The sequence below is a fragment of the Oncorhynchus kisutch genome, unplaced genomic scaffold (genome assembly GCF_002021735.2).
Source record: "Oncorhynchus kisutch isolate 150728-3 unplaced genomic scaffold, Okis_V2 Okis06b-Okis10b_hom, whole genome shotgun sequence".
Classification (NCBI taxonomy): domain Eukaryota; kingdom Metazoa; phylum Chordata; class Actinopteri; order Salmoniformes; family Salmonidae; genus Oncorhynchus; species Oncorhynchus kisutch.
In genome coordinates this window covers 18,305,115-18,332,676 of record NW_022261983.1, presented here as the reverse complement: position 1 = coordinate 18,332,676, position 27,562 = coordinate 18,305,115, and the positions used below count along the sequence as shown (strand labels likewise).

General features: G+C 47.4%; 1 protein-coding gene across 1 annotated transcript in view; it reads right to left on the bottom strand.

The window, feature by feature from the left end:
* The window catches only part of LOC116359883 (MHC class II transactivator-like), a 32,177-nt gene extending 17,396 nt beyond the window's left edge, over positions 1-14,781 (bottom strand). Inside the window, exons 1-9 of the mRNA XM_031813762.1 lie at positions 14,710-14,781; positions 13,522-13,590; positions 12,402-12,455; positions 7,136-7,249; positions 6,564-6,610; positions 6,314-6,478; positions 4,777-6,090; positions 4,255-4,659; positions 2,685-3,136 (exon numbers count right to left, since the gene is read on the bottom strand). Coding sequence (XP_031669622.1) covers positions 2,685-3,136; positions 4,255-4,659; positions 4,777-6,090; positions 6,314-6,478; positions 6,564-6,610; positions 7,136-7,249; positions 12,402-12,455; position 13,522 — 2,552 coding nt within the window. The 5' untranslated portion in view covers positions 13,523-13,590; positions 14,710-14,781. The remainder of the gene's footprint in view (positions 1-2,684; positions 3,137-4,254; positions 4,660-4,776; positions 6,091-6,313; positions 6,479-6,563; positions 6,611-7,135; positions 7,250-12,401; positions 12,456-13,521; positions 13,591-14,709) is intronic.
* Between the last annotated feature and the right edge of the window lie 12,781 nt (positions 14,782-27,562).

The following is a 27,562-nucleotide window of genomic DNA, read 5'->3' as shown; positions in this document are numbered from 1 at the left end:
ATACTGTTCTAGATCTATACTGTTCTAGATCTATACTGTAACAGATATATACTGTTCTAGATCTATACTGTAACAGATATATACTGTTCTAGATCTATACTGTAACAGATCTACACTGTAACAGATCTATACTGTTCTAGATCTATACTGTTCTAGATCTATACTGTTCTAGATCTATACTGTAACAGATATATACTGTTCTAGATATATACTGTAACAGATATATACTGTTCTAGATCTATACTGTTCTAGATCTATACTGTAACAGATCTATACTGTTCTAGATCTATACTGTTCTAGATCTATACTGTTCTAGATCTATACTGTTCTAGATATATACTGTAACAGAACTATACTGTAACAGATCTATACTGTTCTAGATCTATACTGTAACAGATATATACTGTTCTAGATCTATACTGTAACAGATATATCCTTCAGGAAACAGAGGGAACACCCCCCTATCCACATCGATGGAACAGTAGTGGAGAGGGTAGCAAGTTTTACTGTACTCTATATCATCTACTACATCTTTATGTAATACATGTATCACTAGCCACTTTAACTATGCCACTTTGTTTACATACTCATCTCATATGTATATACTGTACTCGATACCATCTACTGTATCTTGCCTATGCTGCTCTGTACCATCACTCATTCATATATCCTTATGTACATATTCTTTATCCCCTTACACTGTGTATAAGACAGTAGTTTTGGAATTGTTAGTTAGATTACTTGTTGGTTATTACTGCATTGTCGGAACTAGAAGCACAAGCATTTCGCTACACTCGCATTAACATCTGCTAACCATGTGACTGTGGCCATTAACATCTGCTAACCATGTGACCATTACCATCTGCTAACCATGTGACCATTAACATCTGCTAACCATGTGTATGTGACAAATAAAATTTGATTTGATTTGATTTTGATTTATACTGTAACAGATATATACTGTTCTAGATCTATACTGTTCTAGATCTATACTGTTCTAGATATATACTGTAACAGATCTATACTGTTCTAGATATATACTGTAACATATCTATACTGTTCTAGATCTATACTGTTCTAGATCTATACTGTTCTAGATATATACTGTAACATATCTATACTGTTCTAGATCTATACTGTTCTAGATCTATACTGTAACAGATCTATACGGTTCTAGATCTATACTGTAACAGATCTATACTGTTCTAGATATATACTGTTCTAGATCTATACTGTAACAGATCTATACTGTTCTAGATCTATACTGTAACAGATATATACTGTAACAGATATATATTGTTCTAGATATATACTGTAATAGATCTATACTGTTCTAGATATATACTGTTCTAGATCTATATTGTTTTAGATCTATACTGTTTTAAATCTATACTGTAACAGATATATACTGTAACAGATATATATTGTTCTAGATATATACTGTAATAGATCTATACTGTTCTAGATCTATACTGTTCTAGATCTATGCTGTTCTAGATATATACTGTAACATATCTATACTGTTCTAGATCTATACTGTTCTAGATATATACTGTAACATATCTATACTGTTCTAGATCTATACTGTTCTAGATCTATACTGTAACAGATCTATACTGTTCTAGATCTATACTGTTCTAGATCTATACTGTTCTAGATATATACTGTAACATATCTATACTGTTCTAGATCTATACTGTTCTAGATCTATACTGTAACAGATCTATACGGTTCTAGATCTATACTGTAACAGATCTATACTGTTCTAGATATATACTGTTCTAGATCTATACTGTAACAGATCTATACTGTTCTAGATCTATACTGTAACAGATATATACTGTAACAGATATATATTGTTCTAGATATATACTGTAATAGATCTATACTGTTCTAGATATATACTGTTCTAGATCTATATTGTTTTAGATCTATACTGTTTTAAATCTATACTGTAACAGATCTATACTGTAACATATCTATACTGTTCTAGATCTATACTGTAACAGATCTATACCGTAACAGATCTATACTGTTCTAGATATATAATGTAACAGATCTATACTGTAACAGATCTATACTGTAACAGATCTATACTGTTCTAGATACATACTGTAACAGATCTATACTGTTCTAGAGATATACTATAACAGATCTATACTGTTCTAGATATATACTATAACAGATCTATACTGTTCTAGATATATACTGTAACAGATCTATACTGTAACAGATCTATACTGTTCTAGATATATACTGTAACAGATCTATACTGTTCTAGATCTATACTGTAACAGATCTATACTGTTCTAGATATAATGTAACAGATCTATACTGTTCTATATCTACACTGTAACAGATCTATACTGTAACAGATCTATACTGTTCTAGATATATACTGTAACAGATCTATACTGTTCTAGATATATACTGTAACAGATCTATACTGTTCTAGATCTATACTGTAACAGATCTATACTGTTCTAGATAGATACTGTAACAGATCTATACTGTAACAGATCTATACTGTTCTAGATATATAATGTAACATATCTGTACTGTTCTAGATCTATACTGTAACAGATCTGTACTGTTCTAGATCTACACTGTAACAGATCTATACTGTTCTAGATATACACTGTAAGAGATCTGTAGCAGGTCTATCAGTGTAACAGTACCAGTACCTGTATGAGTGTATGTTGTTGAGACCCGTCAGTAGTTTTAATCCTGTCATCCTCAGTCCTGTGTCCTCCAGCCCCAGACAGAACCTCCTCCTCAGCGTTCTACACTGGTCCAAAAGGTTCCACACTACGAAGGCGTCGGCGGGGCACAGCGGAACCCCTTGGAACGACAGAACCTCGGGAAGGTTCCGTACCAGGTGCCTGACCAAGCGGATGTCGCCTGTCTCGTAAACGCAGTGACACGCTTCCAGGAGCCGAGCGGGGCTCAGGTCGCCATGGTGAAGGTTCTCCAGGTGTGATATCACAGCGGCTCGCTTGGCCGCCACCACTTTCATGGCGCCGGTATCCAGGGTGGCCAGATCCCGGAGTTCCGCATTGTTCCGGAAAAGCAGCCCGACAGCGAATCTCTGAGCAAGGTCCAGACACTCTCCCTGAGGCCGTCGCCTTCCCCTGGGCTGCAGAGTAGAGTAGAGTAGAGTAGAGTAGAATAGAGTAGAACAGAGTAGAGTAGAATAGAGTAGAGTAGAGTAGAACAGAGTAGAGTAGAACAGAGTAGAGTAGAGTAGAACAGAGTAGAGTAGAACAGAGTAGAGTAGAAAAGAGTAGAGTAAAACAGAGTAGAATGGAACAGGGTAGAATAGAGTAGAACAGATTAGAGTAGAATAGAGTAGAATAGAACAGAGTAGAGTAGAACAGAGTAGAGTAGAATAGAGTAGAACATAGTAGAGTAGAACAGAGTAGAGTAGAATAGAGTAGAGTAGAACAGAGTAGAACAGAGTAGAGTAGAACAGAGTAGAGTAGAATAGAGTAGAACAGAGTAGAATAGAACAGAGTAGAGTAGAACAGAGTAGAACAGAGTAGAGTAGAACAGAGTAGAGTAGAATAGAGTAGAACAGAGTAGAGTAGAATAGAGTAGAATAGAACAGAGTAGAGTAGAACAGAATAGAGTAGAATAGAGTAGAACATAGTAGAGTAGAACAGAGTAGAGTAGAATAGAGTAGAGTAGAATATAGTAGAACAAAGTAGAGTAGAATAGAGTAGAACAAAGTAGAGTAGAATAGAGTAGAACAAAGTAGAGTAGAACAGAGTAGAGTAGAACAGAGTAGAGTAGAACAGATTAGAGTAGAGTAGAATAGAGTAGAACAAAGTAGAGTAGAACAGAGTAGAGTAGAATAGAGTAGAGTAGAATATAGTAGAACAAAGTAGAGTAGAATAGAGTAGAGCAGAACAGAGTAGAGCAGAACAGAGTAGAGTAGAACAGAGCAGAACAGAGTAGAGTAGAACAGAGTAGAGCAGAACAGGGTAGAGTAGAACAGAGTAGAGCAGAGTAGAGCAGAACAGGAGTACATTTACACGTTAGTCATTTGGCAGACACTCTTATCCAGAGCCGCTTCCTGTCAGTACATTCATCTTCAGGAAGCTGTGAGGGACAACCACATATCACAGACATAGAAAGGAACCATTTCCCTCAATAATCAGCAAAGTCCGAGCTAGAAGGAGGTGCTGGTTCAGGTCATAGTCTACAGAGGGACATATGGACAGACAGAGTTTCAATAGAAAACAGTCATTCTACCTGTGGTAGTATCTGGGCCAGCAGATTGCGGTCAGACACACAGCTGGAGACGGACAGGTGGGCCCCACCCAGGAAGCTTTGCAGGAAAGGGTGGGCCCAGGACAGGATGTTGTCGGAACTCACGCCGCCACCGTCACCATCTCTGCCCTGCTCCCCCCTCAGCCAGTGAGAATGGACCAGTCCAGTCCTCAGGCCAAACAACCGCAGCTTGACATAGACGGTATTGTCCAGAGTCAGGGTCAGGAGAGATGAATGACCTTTAACCCCCTGCCAAGCCAGACCGCTCAACTCTGACAGAACACACCTGTTCTCTTCCTCTCTCTCTTCCTCTCCCTCCTCCCCCTCTCTCTCTTCCTCCTCCCTCTTCTCCTCTCTCTCTTTCTCTCCCTCCTCCCTCTCTCTCTCTTCCTCCTCCCTCTCTCTCACTTCCTCCTCCCTCTTCTCCTGTCTCTCTTTCTCTCCCTCCTCCCTCTCTCTCTCTTCCTCCTCCCTCTTCTCCTCTCTCTCTTCCTCTCCCTCCTCCCTCTCTCTCTCTTCCTCCTCCCTCTTCTCCTCTCTCCCTTTCTCTCTCTCCTCCCTCTCTTCCTCCTCTCTCGTCTCTATCCTCCTCTTCTCATCTTCTAATTGATTTTGGGATTGAGTGTGAGAGCGAGTGCGGATGTGTGTTCGTGTCCAGTTGCGTGTGTGTTTCAGGACGTGGTTTTGACTGTGTTTCAGGGTGTGAGTGTGTGCCTGGGTTTGAGTTTGGGGTAGGGTTTGACAGCGTGTGTGTTTCCGGGTGTGTCGTCTCATCTTTAGTAGCAACACCCTGTAACACAGTCCAGTCAGCGTGGAGGGGAGTGGCTCCGAAACATCCCAGTGTTCTAGAAGCAGACAGACCATGTGACACAGAGCTGGGTTCCAACACACAGACAGAAGGTACGGCTGGCTGTGGAGCCTGGTGAGGGCTAGGACTGGGACTGGGGCTAGGACTGGGACTGGGACTGGGACTGGGACTGGGACTGAGGCTGGGACTGGGACTGGGGCTAGGACTGGGATTGAGGCTGAGGTTGGGACTGGGACTGGGACTGAGGCTGAGGCTGAGACTGAGGCTGAGGTTGGGACTGGGACTGAGGTTGGGACTGGGACTGGGACTGAGACTGGGACTGAGGCTGGGACTGGGACTGGGACTGAGACTGGGACTGGGACTGAGACTGGGGCTGAGGCTAGGACTGAGTCTGGGACTGGTGCTAGGACTGAGGTTGGGACTGGGATTGAGTCTGAGGCTGGGACTGAGATTGGGGACTCTAGGGACTGTCCAGAGAAGTATTGTCCCAGGTATCTCTCGATGTCCGGAGGGGAGAAGCCAGAGAGTTCCAGAAGGCTGTCAGCCCGTCTCAGCAGCCCACTGACAGTGCCTCGTGGTCGGGCAGAGAGGAGCAGAGAGCAGCCTGGTAGGAGCTTCCTCTGGAGCAGACCTGAGAACAGCTGTCTAACACTGTAGTTCTCCCCTTTACTGTCATCCGCTGGAGACTGAAGCAGCCCCTCCAAGTCACGCACCACCTCGAAGCCATCGAATATCACCAGCACACGCTCCGGGACAGAGAGGACCTGATTGAAGACATCCCGTGGGTGGGGGCAGGAGAGGTGTAGGAGGAGGGACCGTAGGCTATGGGTCGGCTCAGGGGGGAGGGTCAGAGCCTTACCGTCCAGTAAGAACACAAAGTCAAACTGAGGCAGGAGGCCGTCGGACCAATCAACGCAGAGCTTCTTGATGAGCGTGCTTTTGCCCATGCCGGCGTTGCCTAGCAACACGATGGAACGTTTGGGTTTCGCCCCGGGGGAGCTCTCAAACACCTGACGACAAACACAGACAATAAATGCATTAATTATTAATTACACTTATTATTATTTATAATTATAATTATAATTAATTATTTAATTACACTTTTTTCCTGACAGACAGAATCATAAATCGAGGAAGAAAGAAATGTAATGACGAAGTAACGACAGCTTTCAGACTAAATACTAATAGTTTCTCTGTAGGTGACGACGTAACGATGATGTCACAGGGTCTGACCTGACTCCTGGCCAACGAGCCCCGCCTCCTCTCCGTGTCTCCGATAACGACCAAATCTTTCTCCAGGCACTTGCTGGTGCTCTTCCCTGAGTCAATCAGGATCTGCCTCTGGACCAATCGCACGTCAACATAGTGGAACGCCAGGCTAAGGCCCGCCTCCATCTCCTGTTGAGACAACGCCATTGGTTGGAGAGACAGGAAGAGTTGTCTTTTGAAAAATGTCCCAACTATCTGTTCCCCTTGGTCTTACCTGGCACATTCCCCTCAGGTGAGCCTTGGCTTGGTGAATGTACTCCTCTGTAACACACACACACACACACACACACACACACACACACACACACACACACACACACACACACACACACACACACACACACACACACACACACACACACAGTAACATTCTCATGTGATTGGCTTTGTTTAAGATGGTTTTTGCATATATAGGGTACAGGGTCAGGAGGAAGAGAGGACAGGGAGAGGACAGAGAGACAGGGAGAGGACAGAGGGACAGGGAGAGGACAGAGAGACAGGGAGAGGACAGAGAGACAGGGAGAGGACAGAGAGACAGGGAGACAGGGAGAGGACAGAGGGACAGGGAGAGGACAGAGAGACAGGGAGAGGACAGAGAGACAGGGAGAGGACAGAGAGACAGGGAGAGGACAGATAGACAGGGAGAGGACAGAGAGACAGGGAGAGGACAGAGAGACAGGGAGACAGGGAGAGGACAGAGGGACAGGGAGAGGACAGAGAGACAGGGAAAGGACAGAGAGACAGGGAGAGGACAGAGAGACAGGGAGAGGACAGACTCTAACTCACCTGTCCTGGGGGAGAGGGGGGAGGCAGAGGGGGGAGACAGGGCTTGGCTGGCACAGTCAGACAGAGACCCAGGAGGATACGAACACATCGAATCTGGAGCTACCGCGCCGTCAACTACACACACACACACACACACACACACACACACACACACACACACACACACACACACACACACACACACACACACACACACACACACACAGTATTCAAACTGACTCATGTTGATTGACTTATTGACTCAGTATCAGTGAGGTCAGTGATGACTGGATGGATGAATGGATGGATGAATGAATGGATGGGATGAATGGATGGATGAATGGATGGATGAATGGATGGATGAATGACTGGATGGATGAATGGATGGATGAATGGATGGATGAATGGATGGATGGATGAATGGATGGATGGATGAATGAATGAATGGATGAATGGATGGATGGATAAATGGATGGATGAATGGATGGATGAATGGATGAATGGATGAATGGATGGATGAATGAATGGATGGATGAATGGATGGATGAATGGATGGATGGATGAATGAATGGATGGATGAATGGATGAATGGATGGATGGATGAATGAATGGATGGATGAATGGATGAATGGATGAATGAATGGATGGATGAATGGATGGATGAATGGATGAATGAATGGATGGATGGATGGATGGATGGATGGATGGATGGATGGATGGATGGATGGATGGATGGATGGATGGATGGATGGATGAATGAATGAATGAATGGATGAATGAATGGATGAATGGATAGATGGATGGATGGATGAATGGATGGATGAATGAATGGATGGATGAATGGATGAATGGATGGATGGTATTCCCCCTCTGAAGGAAGCTGCTCTCAGTCATGCAGGAAGTAAATCCCCCTGTCTCATCAATGACTCTGAGTAGAACCCTATTCCCTATATAGTGCACTACTTTTGAACAGTGCCCTATAGAACCCTATTCCCTATATATAGTGCACTACTCTAGACCAGAGCCCTATAGAACCCTATTCCCTATATAGTGCACTACTCTAGACCAGAGCCCTATAGAACCCTATTCCTTATATAGTGCACTACTTTAGACCAGAGCCCTATAGAACCCTATTCCCTATATATAGTGCACTACTCTAGACCAGAGCCCTATTCCCTATATATAGTGCACTACTCTTGACCAGAGCCCTATAGAACCCTATTCCCTATATAGTGCACTACTTTAGACCAGAGCCCTATAGAACCCTATTCCCTATATATAGTGCACTACTGTAGACCAGAGCCCTATAGAACCCTATTCCCTATATATAGTGCACTACTTTAGACCAGACCCCTATAGAACCCTATTCCCTACATATAATGCACTACTCTAGACCAGAGCCCTATTCCCTATATATAGTGCACTACTCTTGACCAGAGCCCTATAGAACCCTATTCCCTATATAGTGCACTACTTTAGACCAGAGCACTATTGAACTCTATTCCCTATATATAGTGCACTACTTTAGACCAGACCCCTATAGAACCCTATTCCCTACATATAGTGCACTACTCTAGACCAGAGCCCTATTCCCTATATATAGTGCACTACTGTAGACCAGAGCCCTATTCCCTATATATAGTGCACTACTCTAGACCAGAGCCCTATTCCCTATATATAGTGCACTACTGTAGACCAGAGCCCTATAGATCCCTATTCCCTATATATAGTGCACTACTGTAGACCAGAGCCCTATAGAACCCTATTCCCTATATATAGTGCACTACTCTAGACCAGAGCCCTATTCCCTATATATAGTGCAATACTTTAGACCAGAGCCCTATAGAACCCTATTCCCTATATATAGTGCACTCCTCTAGACCAGGGTATTGGGGTTCTCCAGGTATTGTGAGTGATTGGTTACTATATTAACCCTCTGTTCCCCAGGTATTGTGAGTGATTACTATATTAACCCTCTGTTCCCCATGTAGTGTGAGTGATTACTATATTAACCCTCTGTTCCCCAGGTATTGTGAGTGATTGGTTACTATATTAACCCTCTGTTCCCCAGGTATTGTGAGTGATTGGTTACTATATTAACCCTCTGTTCCCCAGGTATTGTGAGTGTTTACTATATTAACCCTCTGTTCCCCAGGTATTGTGAGTGTTTACTATATTAACCCTCTGTTCCCCAGGTATTGTGAGTGATTACTATATTAACCCTCTGTTCCCCAGGTATTGTGAGTGATTGGTTACTATATTAACCCTCTGTTCCCCAGGTATTGTGAGTGTTTACTATATTAACCCTCTGTTCCCCAGGTATTGTGAGTGATTGGTTACTATATTAACCCTCTGTTCCCCAGGTATTGTGAGTGATTGGTTACTATATTAACCCTCTGTTCCCCAGGTATTGTGAGTGATTGGTTACTATATTAACCCTCTGTTCCCCAGGTATTGTGAGTGTTTACTATATTAACCCTCTGTTCCCCAGGTATTGTGAGTGATTACTATATTAACCCTCTGTTCCCCAGGTATTGTGAGTGATTGGTTACTATATTAACCCTCTGTTCCCCAGGTATTGTGAGTGATTGGTTACTATATTAACCCTCTGTTCCCCAGGTATTGTGAGTGATTACTATATTAACCCTCTGTTCCCCAGGTATTGTGAGTGATTGGTTACTATATTAACCCTCTGTTCCCCAGGTATTGTGAGTGATTGGTTACTATATTAACCCTCTGTTCCCCAGGTATTGTGAGTGATTACTATATTAACCCTCTGTTCCCCAGGTATTGTGAGTGATTGGTTACTATATTAACCCTCTGTTCCCCAGGTATTGTGAGTGTTTACTATATTAACCCTCTGTTCCCCAGGTATTGTGAGTGATTACTATATTAACCCTCTGTTCCCCAGGTATTGTGAGTGATTACTATATTAACCCTCTGTTCCCCAGGTATTGTGAGTGATTGGTTACTATATTAACCCTCTGTTCCCCAGGTATTGTGAGTGATTGGTTACTATATTAACCCTCTGTTCCCCAGGTATTGTGAGTGATTACTATATTAACCCTCTGTTCCCCAGGTATTGTGAGTGATTGGTTACTATATTAACCCTCTGTTCCCCAGGTATTGTGAGTGTTTACTATATTAACCCTCTGTTCCCCAGGTATTGTGAGTGATTACTATATTAACCCTCTGTTCCCCAGGTATTGTGAGTGATTGTTTACTATATTAACCCTCTGTTCCCCAGGTATTGTGAGTGATTGGTTACTATATTAACCCTCTGTTCCCCAGGTATTGTGAGTGATTACTATATTAACCCTCTGTTCCCCAGGTATTGTGAGTGATTGGTTACTATATTAACCCTCTGTTCCCCAGGTATTGTGAGTGATTACTATATTAACCCTCTGTTCCCCAGGTATTGTGAGTGATTGTTTACTATATTAACCCTCTGTTCCCCAGGTATTGTGAGTGATTGGTTACTATATTAACCCTCTGTTCCCCAGGTATTGTGAGTGGTTACTATATTAACCCTCTGTTCCCCAGGTATTGTGAGTGATTGGTTACTATATTAACCCTCTGTTCCCCAGGTATTGTGAGTGATTGGTTACTATATTAACCCTCTGTTCCCCAGGTATTGTGAGTGATTGGTTACTATATTAACCCTCTGTTCCCCAGGTATTGTGAGTGATTGGTTACTATATTAACCCTCTGTTCCCCAGGTATTGTGAGTGTTTACTATATTAACCCTCTGTTCCCCAGGTATTGTGAGTGATTGGTTACTATATTAACCCTCTGTTCCCCAGGTATTGTGAGTGTTTACTATATTAACCCTCTGTTCTCCAGGTATTGTGAGTGATTGGTTACTATATTAACCCTCTGTTCCCCAGGTATTGTGAGTGATTACTATATTAACCCTCTGTTCCCCAGGTATTGTGAGTGATTGGTTACTATATTAACCCTCTGTTCCCCAGGTATTGTGAGTGATTACTATATTAACCCTCTGTTCCCCAGGTATTGTGAGTGATTGGTTACTATATTAACCCTCTGTTCCCCAGGTATTGTGAGTGATTACTATATTAACCCTCTGTTCCCCAGGTATTGTGAGTGATTGGTTACTATATTAACCCTCTGTTCCCCAGGTATTGTGAGTGTTTACTATATTAACCCTCTGTTCCCCAGGTAGTGTGAGTGATTACTATATTAACCCTCTGTTCCCCAGGTAGTGTGAGTGGTTACTATATTAACCCTCTGTTCCCCAGGTATTGTGAGTGGTTACTATATTAACCCTCTGTTCCCCAGGTATTGTGAGTGTTTACTATATTAACCCTCTGTTCCCCAGGTATTGTGAGTGATTGGTTACTATATTAACCCTCTGTTCCCCAGGTATTGTGAGTGATTACTATATTAACCCTCTGTTCCCCAGGTATTGTGAGTGATTGGTTACTATATTAACCCTCTGTTCCCCAGGTATTGTGAGTGTTTACTATATTAACCCTCTGTTCCCCAGGTATTGTGAGTGATTGGTTACTATATTAACCCTCTGTTCCCCAGGTATTGTGAGTGTTTACTATATTAACCCTCTGTTCCCCAGGTATTGTGAGTGATTGGTTACTATATTAACCCTCTGTTCTCCAGGTATTGTGAGTGATTACTATATTAACCCTCTGTTCCCCAGGTATTGTGAGTGATTGATTTGCTCTAAAGTAGTGCGCCTGACTCTCTACACCAGCTACACACAGGACCCATTACACCTATTCCCCAATAGGGCTCTATAGTAGTGCACTAGATAGGGAATAGGACTCTGGTCTATAGTAGTACACTAGATAGGGAATAGGGCTCTCGTCTATAGTAGTGCACTATATAGGGAATAGGGCTCTCGTCTATAGTAGTGCACTATATAGGGAATAGGGCTCTCGTCTATAGTAGTGCACTATATAGGGAATAGGACTCTGGTCTAAAGTAGTGCACTATATAGGGAATAGGGCTCTGGTCTATAGTAGTGCACTAGAAATGGAATAGGACTCTGGTCTATAGTAGTGCACTATATAGGGAATAGGGCTCTGGTCTAAAGTAGTGCACTATATAGGGAATAGGGCTCTGGTCTATAGTAGTGCACTAGATAGGGAATAGGACTCTGGTCTATAGTAGTACACTAGATAGGGAATAGGGCTCTCGTCTATAGTAGTGCACTAGATAGGGAATAGGGTGCCATATGGGAGTCATTATATCAGTCACAACACAGTATAATGTTGGTCAAATTGAGGTGTTGATGTTGGTCACTACTCACCTGGAGAGAGAGGTAGGACGTCGAGGGTTCTAGGAGACAGCGAGGGAGAAGACACTGCAAGGACACAGTACGTCAGGTAACACACGCAGGCACACAGAGTCACGAACACACAGAGTCACGGACACACAGAGTCACGGACACACAGAGTCACGGACACACAGAGTCACGGACACACAGAGTCACGGACACACAGACTCACGGACACACAGAGTCACAGAGTCACAGAGTCACGGACTCACAGAGTCACGGACACACAGAGTCACGGACACACAGACTCACAGACACACAGACTCACGGACACACAGAGTCACAGACACACAGAGTCACGAACACACAGAGTCACGAACACACAGACTCACGGACACATAGAGTCACGGACACACAGAGTCACGGACACACAGACTCACGGACACACAGAGTCACAGAGTCACAGAGTCACGGACTCACAGAGTCACGGACACACAGAGTCACGGACACACAGACTCACAGACACACAGACTCACGGACACACAGAGTCACAGACACACAGAGTCACGAACACACAGAGTCACGAACACACAGACTCACGGACACATAGAGTCACGGACACACAGACTCACGGACACACAGAGTCACGGACACACAGAGTCACGGACACACAGAGTCACGAACACACAGAGTCACGGACACACAGACTCACAGAGTCACGGACACACAGACTCACGGACACACAGACTCACGGACACACAGACTCATGGACACGCAGAGTCACGGACACACAGACTCACGGACACACAGACTCACAGAGTCACGGACACACAGACTCACGGACACACAGACTCACGGTAACACACGCAGGCACACAGACTCACGGACACACAGAGTCACGGACACACAGAGTCACGGACACACAGAGTCACGGACACACAGAGTCGCGGACACACACACTCACGGACACACAGACTCACGGAGACATGTTCCTGCACTGTTGGAGCTAGAAACAGAAGCATTTTGCTCCACTGTAGGAGCTAGAAACAGATGCATTTTGCTCCAATGTTGGAGCTACAAACAGATGCATTTTGCTAAACTTTGTACGCTACCAATGAACTTTGATTTGACTCACGGACACACACACACTCACTCAGTATGTAGGTGGGAGGTCTTGAGAAGCCGAAAACAGGGGCTTGAACGAGCTGCAGCTCTGAGCCATCTGTAGGGACACAGAGCACAGGTTACTCTCTCACACACAGAGCACAGGTTACTCTCTCACACACAGAGCACAGGTTACTCTCTCACACACAGAGCACAGGTTACTCTCTCACACACAGAGCACAGGTTACTCTCTCACACACAGAGCACAGGTTACTCTCACACACACAGAGCACAGGTTACACTCTCACACACACAGAGCACAGGTTGCTCTCTCACACACAGAGCACAGGTTACTCTCTCACACACAGAGCACAGGTTACTCTCTCACACACAGAGCACAGGTTACTCTCTCACACACAGAGCACAGGTTACTCTCTCACACACAGAGCACAGGTTACTCTCTCACACACAGAGCACAGGTTAATCTCTCACACACAGAGCACAGGTTAGACTCTCACACACAGAGCACAGGTTACTCTCTCTCTCCACCTTCCTCCCTCCCTCTCTCTCTCTCTCCCTCTCTCTCTCTCTCTCTCTCTCTCTCTCTCTCTCTCTCTCTCCCCCTTCCTCCCTTCCTCCCTCCCCCTCTCTCTCTCTCTCCCTCTCCATCTCTCTCCCTCTCCATCTCTCTCCCTCTCCATCTCCCTCCCTCCCTCCCTCCCTCCCTCCCTCCCTCCCTCCCTCCCTCCCTCCCTCCCTCCCTCCCTCCCTCCCTCCCTCCCTCCCTCCCTCCCTCCCTCCCTCCCTCCCTCCCTCCCTCTCTTACTCTCCCTCCCTCTCTCCCTCTCCCTCCCCTCTCTCTTTCCCTCCCTCCCTCCCTCCCTCCCTCCCTCCCTCCCTCCCTCCCTCCCTCCCTCCCTCCCTCCCTCCCTCCCTCCCTCCCTCCCTCCCTCCCTCCCTCCAAACCCCTCCTCCCCCTCCCTCCCCCCTCTCTCCCTCCCTCCCTCCCTCCCTCCCTCCCTCCCTCCCCCCCCTCTCTCCCTCCCTCCCTCCCTCCCTCCCTCTCCCTCCCTCCCTCCCCCCTCTCTCCCTCCCTCCCTCCCTCTCCCTCCCTCCCTCCCCCCTCTCTCTCTCCACAGATGGACGATATGAAACATCTCCATTGAAAGTGCTTTATGAGTCCAGCATTAACTCTTCATTGTGAGGAAACCATCATCATCATCATCATCACACTTACTGCTACACGAAGAGACGAAAGTAGCAGTCCCAAACCCAGGAATGTAAAGGAGAGAAGGAGCGATCTGGACAAGTCTGGAGGAGGAGGAGAGAGAGTCACGGCCGAGAGGGGAGGAGAACCAGCACAACCTACAGAGAACACAAAACAAAAATTATTCAGTTTGATTTATTCCTATATACCAGGTCCTTTATACCAGTCTCTCAGCCTCACTGTAGAGGAACTGAACCCACGGTCCTTTATACCAGTCTCTCAGCCACACTGTAGAGGAACTGAACCCACGTTCCTATATACCAGTCTCTCAGCCACACTACCTCACTGTAGAGGAACTGAACCCACGGTCCTATATACCAGTCTCTCAGCCACACTACCTCACTGTAGAGGAACTGAACCCACGGTCCTATATACCAGTCTCTCAGCCACACTACCTCACTGTAGAGGAACTGAACCCACGGTCCTATATACCAGTCTCTCAGCCACACTACCCTCACTGTAGAGGAACTGAACCCACGGTCCTATATACAAGTCTCTCAGCCACACTACCACACTGTAGAGGAACTGAACCCACGGTCCTTTATACCAGTCTCTCAGCCACACTGTAGAGGAACTGAACCCACGGTCCTTTATACCAGTCTCTCAGCCACACTGTAGAGGAACTGAACCCACGGTCCTATATACCAGTCTCTCAGCCACACTACCTCACTGTAGAGGAACTGAACCCACGGTCCTATATACCAGTCTCTCAGCCACACTACCTCACTGTAGAGGAACTGAACCCACGGTCCTATATACCAGTCTCTCAGCCACACTGTAGAGGAACTGAACCCACGGTCCTTTATACCAGTCTCTCAGCCACACTGTAGAGGAACTGAACCCACGGTCCTATATACGAGTCTCTCAGCCACACTGTAGAGGAACTGAACCCACGGTCCCTTTATACCAGTCTCTCAGCCACACTGTAGAGGAACTGAACCCCACGGTCCTTTATACCAGTCTCTCAGCCACACTACCTCACTGTAGAGGAACTGAACCCACGGTCCTTTATACCAGTCTCTCAGCCACACTGTAGAGGAACTGAACCCACGGTCCTATATACCAGTCTCTCAGCCACACTACCTCACTGTAGAGGAACTGAACCCACGGTCCTTTATACCAGTCTCTCAGCCACACTGTAGAGGAACTGAACCCACGGTCCTTTATACCAGTCTCTCAGCCTCACTACCACACTGTAGAGGAACTGAACCCAAGGTCCTTTATACCAGTCTCTCAGCCACACTGTAGAGGAACTGAACCCACGGTCCTTTATACCAGTCTCTCAGCCACACTACCTCACTGTAGAGGAACTGAACCCACGGTCCTTTATACCAGTCTCTCAGCCACACTACCTCACTGTAGAGGAACTGAACCCACGTTCCTTTTTACCAGTCTCTCAGCCACACTACCTCACTGTAGAGGAACTGAACCCACGTTCCTTTATACCAGTCTCTCAGCCACACTACCACACTGTAGAGGAACTGAACCCACTTTCCTTTTTACCAGTCTCTCAGCCACACTACCTCACTGTAGAGGAACTGAACCCACGGTCCTTTATACCAGTCTCTCAGCCACACTACCTCACTGTAGAGGAACTGAACCCACGGTCCTATATACCAGTCTCTCAGCCTCACTGTAGAGGAACTGAACCCACGGTCCTTTATACCAGTCTCTCAGCCTCACTGTAGAGGAACTGAACCCACGTTCCTTTATACCAGTCTCTCAGCCACACTACCACACTGTAGAGGAACTGAACCCATGTTCCTTTATACCAGTCTATCAGCCACACTACCTCACAGTAGAGGAACTGAACCCACGGTCCTTTATACCAGTCTCTCAGCCACACTACCTCACTGTAGAGGAACTGAACCCACGGTCCTATATACCAGTCTCTCAGCCTCACTGTAGAGGAACTGAACCCACGGTCCTTTATACCAGTCTCTCAGCCACACTGTAGAGGAACTGAACCCACGGTCCTTTATACCAGTCTCTCAGCCACACTGTAGAGGAACTGAACCCACGGTCCTTTATACCAGTCTCTCAGCCACACTACCTCACTGTAGAGGAACTGAACCCCACGGTCCTTTATACCAGTCTCTCAGCCACACTGTAGAGGAACTGAACCCACGGTCCTTTATACCAGTCTCTCAGCCACACTGTAGAGGAACTGAACCCACGGTCCTTTATACCAGTCTCTCAGCCACACTACCACACTGTAGAGGAACTGAACCCACGGTCCTTTATACCAGTCTCTCAGCCACACTACCTCACTGTAGAGGAACTGAACCCACGGTCCTTTATACCAGTCTCTCAGCCACACTGTAGAGGAACTGAACCCACGGTCCTTTATACCAGTCTCTCAGCCACACTGTAGAGGAACTGAACCCACGGTCCTTTATACCAGTCTCTCAGCCACACTACCTCACTGTAGAGGAACTGAACCCACGTTCCTATATACCAGTCTCTCAGCCACACTACCACACTGTAGAGGAACTGAACCCACGGTCCTTTATACCAGTCTCTCAGCCACACTGTAGAGGAACTGAACCCACGGTCCTATATACCAGTCTCTCAGCCTCACTGTAGAGGAACTGAACCCACGGTCCTTTATACCAGTCTCTCAGCCTCACTGTAGAGGAACTGAACCCACGGTCCTTTATACCAGTCTCTCAGCCACACTACCTCACTGTAGAGGAACTGAACCCACGGTCCTTTATACCAGTCTCTCAGCCACACTACCTCACTGTAGAGGAACTGAACCCACGGTCCTTTATACCAGTCTCTCAGCCACACTACCTCACTGTAGAGGAACTGAACCCACGTTCCTTTATACCAGTCTCTCAGCCACACTACCACACTGTAGAGGAACTGAACCCACTTTCCTTTATACCAGTCTCTCAGCCACACTACCTCACTGTAGAGGAACTGAACCCACGGTCCTTTATACCAGTCTCTCAGCCACACTACCTCACTGTAGAGGAACTGAACCCACGGTCCTATATACCAGTCTCTCAGCCTCACTGTAGAGGAACTGAACCCACGGTCCTTTATACCAGTCTCTCAGCCACACTGTAGAGGAACTGAACCCACGGTCCTATATACCAGTCTCTCAGCCTCACTGTAGAGGAACTGAACCCACGGTCCTTTATACCAGTCTCTCAGCCTCACTGTAGAGGAACTGAACCCACGTTCCTTTATACCAGTCTCTCAGCCACACTACCACACTGTAGAGGAACTGAACCCACGTTCCTTTATACCAGTCTATCAGCCACACTACCTCACTGTAGAGGAACTGAACCCACGGTCCTTTATACCAGTCTCTCAGCCACACTACCTCACTGTAGAGGAACTGAACCCACGGTCCTATATACCAGTCTCTCAGCCTCACTGTAGAGGAACTGAACCCACGGTCCTTTATACCAGTCTCTCAGCCTCACTGTAGAGGAACTGAACCCCACGGTCCTTTATACCAGTCTCTCAGCCACACTACCTCACTGTAGAGGAACTGAACCCACTGTCCTTTATACCAGTCTCTCAGCCTCACTGTAGAGGAACTGAACCCCACGGTCCTTTATACCAGTCTCTCAGCCACACTGTAGAGGAACTGAACCCACGGTCCTTTATACCAGTCTCTCAGCCTCACTGTAGAGGAACTGAACCCACGGTCCTTTATACCAGTCTCTCAGCCTCACTGTAGAGGAACTGAACCCACGGTCCTTTATACCAGTCTCTCAGCCTCACTGTAGAGGAACTGAACCCCACGGTCCTTTATACCAGTCTCTCAGCCACACTACCTCACTGTAGAGGAACTGAACCCACGGTCCTTTATACCAGTCTCTCAGCCACACTACCTCACTGTAGAGGAACTGAACCCACGTTCCTTTATACCAGTCTCTCAGCCACACTACCACACTGTAGAGGAACTGAACCCACGTTCCTTTATACCAGTCTCTCAGCCACACTACCTCACTGTAGAGGAACTGAACCCACGGTCCTTTATACCAGTCTCTCAGCCACACTACCTCACTGTAGAGGAACTGAACCCACGGTCCTATATACCAGTCTCTCAGCCTCACTGTAGAGGAACTGAACCCACGGTCCTTTATACCAGTCTCTCAGCCACACTGTAGAGGAACTGAACCCACGGTCCTATATACCAGTCTCTCAGCCTCACTGTAGAGGAACTGAACCCCACGGTCCTTTATACCAGTCTCTCAGCCACACTACCTCACTGTAGAGGAACTGAACCCACGGTCCTATATACCAGTCTCTCAGCCTCACTGTAGAGGAACTGAACCCACGGTCCTTTATACCAGTCTCTCAGCCTCACTGTAGAGGAACTGAACCCCACGGTCCTTTATACCAGTCTCTCAGCCACATTACCTCACTGTAGAGGAACTGAACCCACGGTCCTTTATACCAGTCTCTCAGCCTCACTGTAGAGGAACTGAACCCCACGGTCCTTTATACCAGTCTCTCAGCCACACTACCTCACTGTAGAGGAACTGAACCCACGGTCCTTTATACCAGTCTCTCAGCCTCACTGTAGAGGAACTGAACCCCACGGTCCTTTATACCAGTCTCTCAGCCACACTACCTCACTGTAGAGGAACTGAACCCACGTTCCTTTATACCAGTCTCTCAGCCACACTGTAGAGGAACTAAACCCACGGTCCTTTATACCAGTCTCTCAGCCACACTACCTCACTGTAGAGGAACTGAACCCACGGTCCTTTATACCAGTCTCTCAGCCTCACTGTAGAGGAACTGAACCCACGTTCCTATATACCAGTCTCTCAGCCACACTGTAGAGGAACTGAACCCCACGGTCCTTTATACCAGTCTCTCAGCCTCACTGTAGAGGAACTGAACCCCACGGTCCTTTATACCAGTCTCTCAGCCTCACTGTAGAGGAACTGAACCCCACGTTCCTTTATACCAGTCTCTCAGCCTCACTGTAGAGGAACTGAACCCCACGTTCCTTTATACCAGTCTCTCAGCCACACTGTAGAGGAACTGAACCCACGGTCCTATATACCAGTCTCTCAGCCACACTACCTCACTGTAGAGGAACTGAACCCACGTTCCTTTATACCAGTCTCTCAGCCACACTGTAGAGGAACTGAACCCACGGTCCTTTATACCAGTCTCTCAGCCTCACTGTAGAGGAACTGAACCCCACGTTCCTATATACCAGTCTCTCAGCCTCACTGTAGAGGAACTGAACCCACGTTCCTATATACCAGTCTCTCAGCCACACTACCTCACTGTAGAGGAACTGAACCCACGGTCCTTTATACCAGTCTCTCAGCCTCACTGTAGAGGAACTGAACCCACGGTCCTTTATACCAGTCTCTCAGCCACACTACCTCACTGTAGAGGAACTGAACCCACGGTCCTTTATACCAGTCTCTCAGCCACACTGTAGAGGAACTGAACCCACGGTCCTTTATACCAGTCTCTCAGCCACACTACCTCACTGTAGAGGAACTGAACCCACGTTCCTATATACCAGTCTCTCAGCCACACTGTAGAGGAACTGAACCCACGGTCCTTTATACCAGTCTCTCAGCCACACTGTAGAGGAACTGAACCCACGGTCCTTTATACCAGTCTCTCAGCCACACTGTAGAGGAACTAAACCCACGGTCCTTTATACCAGTCTCTCAGCCACACTGTAGAGGAACTGAACCCACGGTCCTTTATACCAGTCTCTCAGCCACACTACCTCACTGTAGAGGAACTGAACCCACGGTCCTTTATACCAGTCTCTCAGCCTCACTGTAGAGGAACTGAACCCACGGTCCTTTATACCAGTCTCTCAGCCACACTACCTCACTGTAGAGGAACTGAACCCACGTTCCTTTATACCAGTCTCTCAGCCTCACTACCTCACTGTAGAGGAACTGAACCCACGGTCCTATATACCAGTCTCTCAGCCACACTGTAGAGGAACTGAACCCACGGTCCTTTATACCAGTCTCTCAGCCACACTACCTCACTGTAGAGGAACTGAACCCACGGTCCTATATACCAGTCTCTCAGCTTCACTGTAGAGGAACTGAACCCACGGTCCTTTATACCAGTCTCTCAGCCACACTGTAGAGGAACTGAACCCACGGTCCTATATACCAGTCTCTCAGCCACACTACCTCACTGTAGAGGAACTGAACCCACGGTCCTATATACCAGTCTCTCAGCCTCACTGAGGAGGAACTGAACCCACGGTCCTTTATACCAGTCTCTCAGCCACACTGTAGAGGAACTGAACCCACGTTCCTTTATACCAGTCTCTCAGCCTCACTACCTCACTGTAGAGGAACTGAACCCCACGGTCCTATATACCAGTCTCTCAGCCACACTGTAGAGGAACTGAACCCCACGGTCCTATATACCAGTCTCTCAGCCACACTGTAGAGGAACTGAACCCACGGTCCTTTATACCAGTCTCTCAGCCACACTACCACACTGTAGAGGAACTGAACCCCACGGTCCTTTATACCAGTCTCTCAGCCACACTGTAGAGGAACTGAACCCACGGTCCTTTATACCAGTCTCTCAGCCACACTGTAGAGGAACTGAACCCACGTTCCTTATACCAGTCTCTCAGCCTCACTGTAGAGGAACTGAACCCACGGTCCTTTATACCAGTCTCTCAGCCACACTGTAGAGGAACTGAACCCCACGGTCCTTTATACCATTCTCTCAGCCTCACTGTAGAGGAACTGAACCCACGGTCCTTTATACCAGTCTCTCAGCCTCACTGTAGAGGAACTGAACCCCACGTTCCTTTATACCAGTCTCTCAGCCACACTGTAGAGGAACTGAACCCACGGTCCTTTATACCAGTCTCTCAGCAACACTGTAGAGGAACTGAACCCACGTTCCTATATACCAGTCTCTCAGCCTCACTGTAGAGGAACTGAACCCCACGTTCCTTTATACCAGTCTCTCAGCCACACTGTAGAGGAACTGAACCCACGGTCCTTTATACCAGTCTCTCAGCCTCACTGTAGAGGAACTGAACCCCACGTTCCTTTATACCAGTCTCTCAGCCACACTACCTCACTGTAGAGGAACTGAACCCACGGTCCTTTATACCAGTCTCTCAGCCACACTACCTCACTGTAGAGGAACTGAACCCACGGTCCTTTATACCAGTCTCTCAGCCACACTGTAGAGGAACTGAACCCACGGTCCTTTATACCAGTCTCTCAGCCACACTACCTCACTGTAGAGGAACTGAACCCACGTTCCTTTATACCAGTCTCTCAGCCACACTGTAGAGGAACTGAACCCACGGTCCTTTATACCAGTCTCTCAGCCACACTGTAGAGGAACTGAACCCACGGTCCTTTATACCAGTCTCTCAGCCTCACTGTAGAGGAACTGAACCCACGGTCCTATATACCAGTCTCTCAGCCACACTACCTCACTGTAGAGGAACTGAACCCCACGGTCCTTTATACCAGTCTCTCAGACTCACTGTAGAGGAACTGAACCCACGGTCCTTTATACCAGTCTCTCAGCCACACTGTAGAGGAACTGAACCCACGTTCCTATATACCAGTCTCTCAGCCACACTGTAGAGGAACTGAACCCCACGGTCCTTTATACCAGTCTCTCAGCCACACTGTAGAGGAACTGAACCCACGGTCCTTTATACCAGTCTCTCAGCCACACTACCCTCACTGTAGAGGAACTGAACCCACGTTCCTATATACCAGTCTCTCAGCCACACTGTAGAGGAACTGAACCCCACGGTCCTTTATACCAGTCTCTCAGCCACACTGTAGAGGAACTGAACCCACGGTCCTTTATACCAGTCTCTCAGCCACACTGTAGAGGAACTGAACCCACGTTCCTATATACCAGTCTCTCAGCCACACTACCTCACTGTAGAGGAACTGAACCCACGGTCCTTTATACCAGTCTCTCAGCCACACTACCACACTGTAGAGGAACTGAACCCCACGGTCCTATATACCAGTCTCTCAGCCACACTACCACACTGTAGAGGAACTGAACCCCACGGTCCTTTATACCAGTCTCTCAGCCACACTACCTCACTGTAGAGGAACTGAACCCACGGTCCTTTATACCAGTCTCTCAGCCTCACTGTAGAGGAACTGAACCCACGGTCCTTTATACCAGTCTCTCAGCCACACTGTAGAGGAACTGAACCCACGTTCCTATATACCAGTCCCTCAGCCACACTGTAGAGGAACTGAACCCCACGGTCCTTTATACCAGTCTCTCAGCACACTACCTCACTGTAGAGGAACTGAACCCCACGGTCCTTTATACCAGTCTCTCAGCCTCACTGTAGAGGAACTGAACCCACGTTCCTATATACCAGTCTCTCAGCCACACTGTAGAGGAACTGAACCCACGGTCCTTTATACCAGTCTCTCAGCCACACTACCTCACTGTAGAGGAACTGAACCCACGTTCCTATATACCAGTCTCTCAGCCACACTACCTCACTGTAGAGGAACTGAACCCACGGTCCTTTATACCAGTCTCTCAGCCACACTGTAGAGGAACTGAACCCACGGTCCTTTATACCAGTCTCTCAGCCTCACTGTAGAGGAACTGAACCCACGGTCCTTTATACCAGTCTCTCAGCCACACTACCTCACTGTAGAGGAACTGAACCCACGGTCCTATATACCAGTCTCTCAGCCACACTGTAGAGGAACTGAACCCACGGTCCTTTATACCAGTCTCTCAGCCACACTGTAGAGGAACTGAACCCACGTTCCTATATACCAGTCTCTCAGCCTCACTGTAGAGGAACTGAACCCACGGTCCTTTATACCAGTCTCTCAGCCACACTGTAGAGGAACTGAACCCACGTTCCTATATACCAGTCTCTCAGCCTCACTGTAGAGGAACTGAACCCACGTTCCTATATACCAGTCTCTCAGCTTCACTGTAGAGGAACTGAACCCACAGTCCTTTATACCAGTCTCTCAGGCACACTGTAGAGGAACTGAACCCACGGTCCTTTATACCAGTCTCTCAGCCACACTACCTCACTGTAGAGGAACTGAACCCACGGTCCTTTATACCAGTCTCTCAGCCTCACTGTAGAGGTACTGAACCCACGTTCCTATATACCAGTCTCTCAGCCACACTGTAGAGGAACTGAACCCACGGTCCTTTATACCAGTCTCTCAGCCACACTGTAGAGGAACTGAACCCACGGTCCTTTATACCAGTCTCTCAGCCACACTGTAGAGGAACTGAACCCACGTTCCTATATACCAGTCTCTCAGCCACACTGTAGAGGAACTGAACCCCACGTTCCTATATACCAGTCTCTCAGCCACACTGTAGAGGAACTGAACCCACGTTCCTATATACCAGTCTCTCAGCCACACTACCTCACTGTAGAGGAACTGAACCCACGTTCCTATATACCAGTCTCTCAGCCACACTACCTCACTGTAGAGGAACTGAACCCACGGTCCTTTATACCAGTCTCTCAGCCACACTGTAGAGGAACTGAACCCACGGTCCTTTATACCAGTCTCTCAGCCTCACTGTAGAGGAACTGAACCCACGGTCCTTTATACCAGTCTCTCAGCCACACTGTAGAGGAACTGAACCCCACGTTCCTATATACCAGTCTCTCAGCCACACTGTAGAGGAACTGAACCCACGTTCCTATATACCAGTCTCTCAGCACACTACCTCACTGTAGAGGAACTGAACCCACGTTCCTATATACCAGTCTCTCAGCCACACTACCACACTGTAGAGGAACTGAACCCCACGTTCCTATATACCAGTCTCTCAGCCACACTACCTCACTGTAGAGGAACTGAACCCACGGTCCTTTATACCAGTCTCTCAGCCACACTGTAGAGGAACTGAACCCCACGGTCCTTTATACCAGTCTCTCAGCCACACTGTAGAGGAACTGAACCCACGTTCCTATATACCAGTCTCTCAGCCACACTGTAGAGGAACTGAACCCACGTTCCTATATACCAGTCTCTCAGCCACACTGTAGAGGAACTGAACCCACGTTCCTATATACCAGTCTCTCAGCCACACTGTAGAGGAACTGAACCCACGGTCCTTTATACCAGTCTCTCAGCCACACTGTAGAGGAACTGAACCCACGGTCCTTTATACCAGTCTCTCAGCCACACTGTAGAGGAACTGAACCCACGGTCCTTTATACCAGTCTCTCAGCCTCACTGTAGAGGAACTGAACCCACGGTCCTTAATACCAGTCTCTCAGCCTCACTGTAGAGGAACTGAACCCACGGTCCTTAATACCAGTCTCTCAGCCTCACTGTAGAGGAACTGAACCCACGTTCCTATATACCAGTCTCTCAGCCACACTACCTCACTGTAGAGGAACTGAACCCCACGTTCCTTTATACCAGTCTCTCAGGCACACTACCTCACTGTAGAGGAACTGAACCCACGTTCCTATATAACCAGTCTCTCAGCCACCACTACCTCACTGTAGAGGAACTGAACCCCACGGTCCTTTATACCAGTCTCTCAGCCCACACTGTAGAGGAACTGAACCCCCACGGTCCTTTATACCAGTCTCTCAGCCACACTGTAGAGGAACTGAACCCACGGTCCTTTATACCAGTCCTCTCAGCCACACTGTAGAGGAACTGAACCCACGGTCCTTTATACCAGTCTCTCAGCCACACTGTAGAGGAACTGAACCCACCGTCCTTTATACCAGTCTCTCAGCCACACTGTAGAGGAACTGAACCCACATTCCTTTATACCAGTCTCTCAGCCACACTACCTCACTGTAGAGGAACTGAACCCCACGGTCCTTTATACCAGTCTCTCAGCCACACTGTAGAGGAACTGAACCCCACGGTCCTTTATACCAGTCTCTCAGCCTCACTGTAGAGGAACTGAACCCACGGTCCTTTATACCAGTCTCTCAGCCACACTGTAGAGGAACTGAACCCACATTCCTATATACCAGTCTCTCAGCCACACTGTAGAGGAACTGAACCCCACGGTCCTTTATACCAGTCTCTCAGCCACACTGTAGAGGAACTGAACCCACGATCCTTTATACCAGTCTCTCAGCCACACTACCTCACTGTAGAGGAACTGAACCCACGTTCCTATATACCAGTCTCTCAGCCACACTGTAGAGGAACTGAACCCCACGGTCCTTTATACCAGTCTCTCAGCCACACTGTAGAGGAACTGAACCACGGTCCTTTATACCAGTCTCTCAGCCACACTGTAGAGGAACTGAACCCACGTTCCTATATACCAGTCTCTCAGCCACACTACCTCACTGTAGAGGAACTGAACCCACGGTCCTTTATACCAGTCTCTCAGCCACACTACCACACTGTAGAGGAACTGAACCCCACGGTCCTATATACCAGTCTCTCAGCCACACTACCACACTGTAGAGGAACTGAACCCCACGGTCCTTTATACCAGTCTCTCAGCCACACTACCTCACTGTAGAGGAACTGAACCCACGGTCCTTTATACCAGTCTCTCAGCCACACTACCTCACTGTAGAGGAACTGAACCCACGGTCCTTTATACCAGTCTCTCAGCCTCACTGTAGAGGAACTGAACCCACGGTCCTTTATACCAGTCTCTCAGCCACACTGTAGAGGAACTGAACCCACGTTCCTATATACCAGTCTCTCAGCCACACTGTGAGGAACTGAACCCCACGGTCCTTTATACCAGTCTCTCAGCCACACTACCTCACTGTAGAGGAACTGAACCCCACGGTCCTTTATACCAGTCTCTCAGCCTCACTGTAGAGGAACTGAACCCACGTTCCTATATACCAGTCTCTCAGCCACACTGTAGAGGAACTGAACCCACGGTCCTTTATACCAGTCTCTCAGCCACACTACCTCACTGTAGAGGAACTGAACCCACGTTCCTATATACCAGTCTCTCAGCCACACTACCTCACTGTAGAGGAACTGAACCCACGGTCCTTTATACCAGTCTCTCAGCCACACTGTAGAGGAACTGAACCCACGGTCCTTTATACCAGTCTCTCAGCCTCACTGTAGAGGAACTGAACCCACGGTCCTTTATACCAGTCTCTCAGCCACACTGTAGAGGAACTGAACCCACGTTCCTATATACCAGTCTCTCAGCCTCACTGTAGAGGAACTGAACCCACGTTCCTATATACCAGTCTCTCAGCCTCACTGTAGAGGAACTGAACCCACGGTCCTTTATACCAGTCTCTCAGCCACACTGTAGAGGAACTGAACCCACGGTCCTTTATACCAGTCTCTCATCTCAGCCACACTACCTCACTGTAGAGGAACTGAACCCACGGTCCTTTATATACCAGTCTCTCAGCCTCACTGTAGAGGTACTGAACCCCACGTTCCTATATACCAGTCTCTCAGCCACACTGTAGAGGAACTGAACCCACGGTCCCTTTATACCAGTCTCTCAGCCACACTGTAGAGGAACTGAACCCACGGTCCTTATACCAGTCTCTCAGCCACACTGTAGAGGAACTGAACCCACGTTCCTATATACCAGTCTCTCAGCCACACTGTAGAGGAACTGAACCCACGGTCCTTTATACCAGTCTCTCAGCCACACTACCTCACTGTAGAGGAACTGAACCCACGCTCCTATATACCAGTCTCTCAGCCACACTACCTCACTGTAGAGGAACTGAACCCACGGTCCTTTATACCAGTCCTCTCAGCCACACTGTAGAGGAACTGAACCCACGGTCCTTTATACCAGTCTCTCAGCCTCACTGTAGAGGAACTGAACCCACGGTCCTTTATACCAGTCTCTCAGCCACACTGTAGAGGAA